Source organism: Corylus avellana, chromosome 6, assembly GCF_965113065.1.
Source record: "Corylus avellana chromosome 6, dhCorAvel1.hap1.2, whole genome shotgun sequence".
NCBI classification, from domain to species: Eukaryota; Viridiplantae; Streptophyta; class Magnoliopsida; order Fagales; family Betulaceae; genus Corylus; species Corylus avellana.
The window spans coordinates 30,005,283-30,013,772 of NC_142495.1; the positions used below are offsets into that span (position 1 = coordinate 30,005,283).

The window sequence follows — 8,490 nt, forward strand, 5'->3', positions numbered from 1 at the left end:
TTTTAAAAAATTATTAACAATTTAAACAAAAAAAACTATTAGAGATTCCAATCCTTATAGTACAGATTTATTTTAGAGATTAAACTAAATATCTGGTCTTTGTCAAATCATACCCTTTCTGACCCAAAAAACAATGTGTTCATGTAATCTTTTATGGTGGGTTTGATCCTTTTATTATTAGTGTTATTCTCTTTACTGTGGCTATCAAGTTCTCCTATTGTTACAATATATAGGCATTTCTCCTAGCCCATCTACTAGTTTGTTTGCAAAAAAACTATTGGGCTTGGCCATTTATTTGGCTTATTCCCAATTTTTTTTAGGTTTTTCTAAGAAATTAAGAAATTAAAAAAAAAAAAATTAAAACTTGTGAGTTGCGTATTGACCACTTCTAGTAGTGTCCCATTTTGCGTATCATAAGATATAGGCAAATTAAGAGTGGTAGAAAATACATAGAAAATGACGTGTCAAGGTTGAATCCGGATGGGAAAAAACAAAACTCCCCTTAAATTCTTATTCCTAATCTCAAAGCTTTCCACCATTACAGTAATTGAAACGACAAGTCACAAGTCCTAAGAGTAGTCGTCAATCAAGTTTCTGTGCATGTCGTATTGGATGGATACTTGACCGAAAGGACGTTCATGTCTATTTTCTTCAATAGGTGCTTCGCATTATCAACGTGACCTTCACAAGACCCACCTTTTTGAATAAACCTTTGTGAATTCCACTTTTTTTTTTTATTATTTTTTTTTTAAAAAAAAAGTCATTAGAAACAGAAAGTGGCTATTCCAGCATCTCAAATCCACGTCTAGTTTTCACGCATGCTTGCAGATGGGGTATGCATTACTTTTTGTTGGTTGAATTCCCTGATGATTCTGAGCTTTTTTCCTATTAAAAAAAAAAAATTTATATTCCAATCCATTTGATTTGGTCTTCTTTTCACAAAATGAACCCAATGCTTTTATGTTCTTTGGATACTCTGTATGGATAGATATTTTCAACAATTTTATCAAACAGTTCAGATAGCAAATATGAAAAAGAATTTTATATAATTACCCTACACAAACAAGTTTTAGGCAATTTGTTTTCATATAAACTTTTTGAGGAAACTTCACTTTACCTCATTGAACTTCCACCCGATTTTACAAACCCTCCTGAACTTTCAAATCTCTCATTTTGGATTCCTGAACTTTCAATTACTCTCAATTAGAATCCTTCCGTTAATTTTAACCATTAAAAATACAAAAAAAAAAAAAAAAAAAAAACCAACATGTCCTTAATTTTCATTTTTTTTTTAATAAAAAAAGTTTTGGAAGTTGGAATTTTATACAAAAGTCAGAGATATAAACGTCATGTAACATTTAAAATCTGAATGAGGGGTCTACATTGAGAATAATTGAAAGTTCAAGGGTCCAAAATGAGAGATTTGAAAGTTAATGGGGATTTGTAAAATCAAGTGAAAGTTCAGGGGGCCAAAGTGAAGTTTTTCTCAACTTTTTCACATTTGATGCTTGAATTTCTAAACAATAAATTACTAAAAGTTCAGATTTTTTTTTTTTTTTAATTTTTTTCCCCATCTTCCTTTTTGTCTCCGTTTAGTGGATTTGAGATGCTAATTTATTTAATTATAAATATGTAATTGCAGCTCAAGGAATCTTTAGAGAAGCTGTCTCTCTCTCTCTCTCTCCAAATCAATCTTGTTTAATAATACACCTCTTGCAGAGCATATATTTATCCTTTTTGGACCATAATCTTATTATTGTTCGAAAACAACAGCAACACACAAATAAAATAAAAAATTACAAAGACAACCAGAAAGATAAATTAATAAATATTTTTATAAACTCAGGAAAATAGTGCATAATTAATTACTTATCCCTTCTTCTTCAACTCAACCCTTCCTGATCTTTGATAAGCCGTTCATTAACATGTGGCTAATGACATAATAAAGCTTTCTTTTAAATTGAGTCTGAAGAAAAAAAATTTGTTTAACATGCATATAATTATTACGTATGTTTTCAATAGAAATGTTAGAAGTTGGATGCATTTCCACCGATCTGAAGGAAAACTTTGTCATGATTAATGCCTTTTCTACCAATAGGATTAATCAAATTGCTACATATTCTTTCACATTTAATGCCATGAACAAGTTTAGCAATCAGTAACTATACCATACCTTCAATCGGAAGGTCAATGGTCGGTTTTGACTCCAATAACCGAAATAGACAGTTAGGGATGGAGTCAGTTTTAAATTTAAAGACTTAAGCCTAAAGAAATTTTAAAGAAGAACCGATCGACAAAAATTACCTAAACTATTATTTATTTTATCTTAATTTTTTTTTTTCTTCTAATTTGGGGGACCAGGCCACTCCGGGTCGCCCTAAACCCGTCTCTGAAGGCAGTAGAGAATGCCCCGCACGACATGACACAGTAGAATAGTCCCAACACAAAATATACGCTATTGTCTGCAGAGAATGACCCGCACGACATGACACAGTAGACTAGTCCCAACACAAAATATACGCTATTGTCACACATTCACACGATCCAGGCGAGCATTTACTTGTGATCGGGAAGCTTACGTGTCGCTCGTTTTCTTTACGGCTTTAGTTGTCCATCTACATTACCTAAGGCTACAATATTCCTCTTGATATTTATTAAAGACTAGATGAATAACTGTTTCCTCCATTAATAAGAAGGTTGAAAACTTACAAAAAGTACATTTCAAAACCAAGAAATTGTCTACTCAGTGCAATAAAGATTTACAATATAGACCTAGGAGGCTAGGACCATGGGAGGGAACAAGAAGAAAGAATATGTGAAAACTCAATTTATTTTTTAATAGAAAACCTATAAAGGAACGATATACAATTTAAAGTGTTGTTGTCACGGTAGGAGACTAGAGCGTGTCATCCCAGCAGAAAATAAGAAAACTTAATTATTGCGTCATCAATCACCATCCACGTTTCTAAATAAATTTAAGAGTGGGTTGAAATTGCATTGAGAAATATAATTTTTTTATTAAAAAAGTTTAAAATTTTTTAATTTTTTAATTTTTTTTTAAAAAAAATATATCATTTTGAGTCCTCCTCCAAAAGGAATTTTTGAACTTTTTAAGGGCGAAATAAAAATTTAAAAAGTTTTTTACCAAACAAATCTAATATTGGCATAACATTTTATCACAAACAAACTCTAAATCGAGGGACATAAAAACCATGTGAAAATCTCAAGCAAATATCTTTATTACACAATCTAAACATGAACTCTTAGCGCATAGAATCTTAATTTTTCGTCTGATGCAGTTGGAATTGGAACTGGATACTCTCTTTCTCTCTCTCTCTCGCGAGTGATGCTAGAAGGCTATGAGACACAGTGACGATTCAAGAATCTTATGGCAACATATATACGATCCTCTCCAAATCAAGGAATAAATTCTAGGATTACAAGTGCTAAAAAGGGCATTCTCAACTTGCTTATTATAAAGATTCTCATTAATAATTAAGTTTCTAAATCCTGCATTAACCAAAAAGAAGAAGAAGAAGAAGAGATTCTTAGACATTTCTTTATTCGTTTTTGAAAAGGTACAACAAAATTTGAATTCACGATTAAGGAAAAAAAAATTTTGAATCAAATCTCATCAACAAATAGGTGTTAGAGTTTCTTAACTGCAACATGATGAAAAGAAAATTAACCAAAATAAACATGATTTGCCCTGAGAATTAAATATAAAAAAAGTTTTCACCGTGATGATGTAATTGATTGCATGGCCAACTTCGAAGACTTGGGCTTTGTTTTTCCTTTGTTACTGTTCATCACATTTTCTCAAAAAAATCAACATCAAAACATTCTAACTTTTTTTACTTTTTATATCACATTAATCATTTGTTATTATTATTCAAATAAAAAAAATCACTACAGAATAAAATTTTTTTTCACTTTTTTATACCTAAAATTCTTACTTTTTTTTTTTCACATCAATCTACGTAACTACAGTGTCTAGGGAAAATGCTTTGCCAAACAAAGCTTTGTTGGAGGGGCTAGCAGGAAATAATTATTCACCCTTATAATGTAGTTGATTGTAGATGCAGGAAGGTGTTGAATGTGGGTGCTTGGAGTCACTATACTCTATTTCGGTCTTTCCTATGCGAAGTACTTTTTCCCTTTAATATTAGTCTAGTGTCAACTTTTGATTAGAGCATTCCCAGCAGGCAGCAGTTACCATAAAGCTGCTTATCTTCCCTACACATAGGAAAAATTTCAAAAAAATCATAAAAACTCACCTATAGCAACTTCCTTATATCTTCCCTATACATTAAGATTGCTACAGTGTATTGGGTTTAACTGTAGCAATCCACATGGTTTATTATAATCATAAAAGGACATTTTTTCTCCTCCCACACTTTCTTATGCAAAATAAATAAATATAAAAATAAAAAGAAAGTAAACAAAATAATATTTTAATGTTATAGGAAAATATAAAGAAAAGTTATTGTGGAGTGTATTTAAATAAGGAATCAAAAAGTAGTTTTATTTCCTAAATTTAAGAAAAATTAGAGGAAAGCTACTGTAAATACTCTAAGATACAACGCCTAACTACAATGGCCGGTGGCGCTCAATTCAACTCATTTTAATGAGGTACAACATTTTTCCAGTATCACTGAGTTACGTACAACTCAAGCAGAGTAGTGACGTTGAATTTCTTGCCTCCTAGTAAGCTGCAGTTATCCCATGTGTAGCGCCTTCCTCAGTGACCTCTTTGCCCACAACGGTACGTGGTTTTGGTACACAATCTGGCCTAGGCCTGCATTCTCTCTTCAAGAATGGTGGGGTGGCCGGGTAGTTGATGTATCACACCAGACACCCCAAATAGGAATTAATAAAGAGCTTTGAAATTTATTATGAAATCTTTAATTAATTTCTCATCATCAATATGATCAACCATATACATGATTTTGTCTTTTCGTGCTAGTGGTCACCAACTAAAGAAAAGTCGCTTATTAATTAAGCCTTCCCAAACTGATGACGGCCGGATGGAGTCAATTTTTCTCACCAGTATCTTTTACCCTAAATTTGTCTTTTCCTCAATATGTTACCAAGCCTGCTGCGATTCAGATAAGTATAAAGACTAGTAAGAAAAGAAACTACGACTTGCAGTGCATTGACCGATTCTCTAATACTCTCCCATTTTGTGTAAATAAAAAGATAGAGAAGGTGGAATAATGTAGAAAATACACAGAAAATGACATGACAACGACAAGGTTGACAACTTTGCGTTAATTCCGATGGAAAACGGTACAATTTCACCCCCCCTCCCCCCCCCCCCCCCCCCAAATTCTTACTCTTATTTGAAAGCTTCCCACTAGCTATAATAGTGATGGAGATATAAGATATTATATTTTGTTGAACAAGTGCTTCGGATTATTATCACTATTACCTCCACAAGACCTGCTTTCTCAAACCCACCTCTAGTTTTTGTCAGAATATTAATAAATAATTAAATTAATTATTTTGTATTAACTCAAGTTTTTTAGATAATTAGCGATCATTTACTTCCTTTTGCTGGCGGAATCCCCTACTGATCCTGAGCTCTTTGGCCTTCTTATCACAAGCATAGAATTTAAACAAAAAGGGCATGCCATATTCGAACTATATATACGTACGTGGAATAATCTTTCATGAACAAAGTTTGGCATAACCCATATGCATGCCAAATTGTTCCTTGGAGAATCTTTTCATTTTGCTCTCGGTTTTGTGCTTTTATTCAATTAAAAGGCTATAACTACAGTTGAAGGAATCTTTAGAGAAGCTGGAATGATGCTTTGTTGAGATCCTTCCAAATGTTGGATGCCTGCCTTGGTTGTATCGCTTATTAACATGATGTGATTTTAGTTGTTTGGTGATGGATTAGCTTCTTTTCTTTTTCTTGTTCTTTTTAGTCAATCAAATGGCCTTTGTTTCATTCTAAATCGAAAAAATTATCACCATTAAAACAGAGTACAGCACAATTAATTGTTCACATTATGCATCTGAATAATTCGAAAACAAACAAAAAAAAAAAAAAATCAGAGAATTAATTGTCAAGTTAAACATAAAAAATAGAGGTGAAAAATAGTTTTTTTTTTAAAAAAAAATTATTAATATTCTTTTTCAAAAACTGTACGTTAGCAATTATTATTTCAAAAATTGAAGTTAATAATAAAATTTGTAAGTTTTCAAACTTCGTGCTCTGCTACTTAATATTATTGCATGCAGTGGGGTCCCATACTTGCTTATTAGCAATTTAATATTGCCCAAATTGCTAAACATCTCCATCCGCCTTGAAATAAATTTCAAGAAAATTTATGTAAGGAGATTGAAAACTAAAGACGTATATAAAAATCAGTAAAATTAAAGTGGGCGCAGCCATCCAAATATGAAAAAAGAATTATGGCCCTTTCATTCATGTTGCGATTACGTGACCACCTTAAATCTTAATATATACGTATTAACTTACATGGAAAATTGCTAATAGTAGCGTCTTGCAAAAAGAAAAGAAGGTAGAGTCGTTAAGCAATAAAAACAGACAATGCCCAAAAAAAGGGAAAATATGAAACTAGAATTTGGCTTAGAAATAAGAAAATTATGCCATTCAGTTTCCTCACCATTTTATCAAAATTTTTTATTTATTTTTAATGTTTATTTAGAAAAGCAATAATAAAATGATATAAATTAAAAGGTATATCAAGGCATGGCAAAAATCGTATGACAATCACATGCTAATATCTCTATTGCATAATCCAAACACGGGATTACAATGGGATATGATGACCAATAGGAATATTCCACCGTCATGGTTCCACCTACCTGACTCGACTCCAGCACACACTCGGACAACAAAGACAAAACCAAAAGATAAAGAGAAATATTAGGGAGCCAAACAAATGAATTCATAAAAATTTCTAAACTGACGTGGCAAGGGTTTTTAAATTTAAAAAATGTAATTCTCTCTTCCTTGTCTACCACTTACGGTTTATCACATTGAAAATTTTTATAAATTTTATTTATTTGATTCCCTTAACACTTTTCAATGAAGATAAAAGCACACAAAACACAAACCTAAAACCAAAACACTACCTAATTAAGTACGGAATCACATCTCTCTACTTGGTGTACATTCCGGGATTCCAGCTCAGCCCATAAATTAACCCTTTTATTTATTGTAATATATGGGAATAGTACTAACAGCTGTAGCGGATCGGACAGATGGAGAGAGCGATATTTATTATATTGCCAGGAGCAGACCCGGCACGGACTTTCCGACCCGACTAGAGACGCTGCTTTCCCAAAGGGTCGGGCAATGGAGTGAGGTGATCTCAGCCTTCGATGATGCTGATGACGTGGACGCGAAATTCGACTTGGAGGGTGAAGATGGGCTGGTGTTTCCGAGGCGGGTGACGGTGAGGGACGTGTTGACGTACTCCCTGAGTTGAGTAATTACCCCATCAGAGACGGTCCAGGCGTGGACCCAGGAAATGGAGCAGGCGCGATCGCAGCCCTCGACGAGGACAGTGGGCCCGAAGGAGGTTATGGACTGGGGGATGAAGCTAAAGGACGAGGCAGAGGCTGTAGCACTGCCGGTGAGAAGTTGCATCAAGAACTGATGAGATGGCGGACCATGGAACCACCACTCGAGGTCGGTGGCGACGATCTGGTGCACAGTGGCCACGTCGCGGGTGCTCAGGGCGTCATAGAGGGCGAGAACTACCCTTTGGTTACTAGAAGAATCACTTTCTTCCTGAGCTTCCTGAGAGTTAGCCAGTTTTAGCCGAAGCCCAGGTGGGTGCCTAGGTGGAGGGTCTTTGTTTTGGATGGAGAACGAAAGAGAGACAGAGGAAGAAATAGAAAAGCTCCTGACAGGGCAAAAGCCGAAGAGAAACGCTGATCTTTGATAAGCCATTCATTAACATGCATGTACGTCGCTAATTTATTAAATTAACATACGTTTAAAATGCATATAATCTTACTTATACTTATATAATCTTACTTATGCTTATGTTTTCAACAGAAATGTTAGAAATTGGATGCATTTCCACCGACCCCAAGGAAAAACTTTGTCATGATTAATGCCTTTTCTACCAACAGGGTTAAGCAAATTGCTACATATTCTTTCACATTTAATGCCATGAACAAGTTTAGCAATCGGTAAACTAGCTACTATACCGGACCTTCAATCGGAAGGTCAATGGTCGGTTTTGACTCCAGTAACCAAAACAGACAGCAGAGAATGACCCACACGACATATGCTATTATCACACATGCACAGTGGCAGACGCAGGATTTTTTCTACGTGGGGGCATTTTTTCAATGAATAAAATACAAAAAATAATTTTTTCGTCTTCTTTATGCATTGCTGTAATTTTTTTAATGAATATAAAAATATAACAAACTGAATAAGTGAATAATTCAACAAATTTTTTAATTATGTTTTAAAACATATAAATATAATTTACAATT

The 8,490-nt window shown here is 33.7% G+C and overlaps 1 protein-coding gene across 1 annotated transcript; it reads right to left on the bottom strand.

The window, feature by feature from the left end:
- Nucleotides 1-6,761: 6,761 nt before the first annotated feature.
- On the bottom strand, nucleotides 6,762-7,714 carry LOC132188458 (wound-induced protein 1-like). Its single transcript, XM_059602912.2, has one exon. The coding sequence runs from the start codon at nucleotides 7,625-7,627 to the stop codon at nucleotides 7,259-7,261; it is 369 nt and encodes a 122-aa protein (XP_059458895.1). The 5' UTR covers nucleotides 7,628-7,714; the 3' UTR covers nucleotides 6,762-7,258.
- Nucleotides 7,715-8,490: the final 776 nt, after the last annotated feature.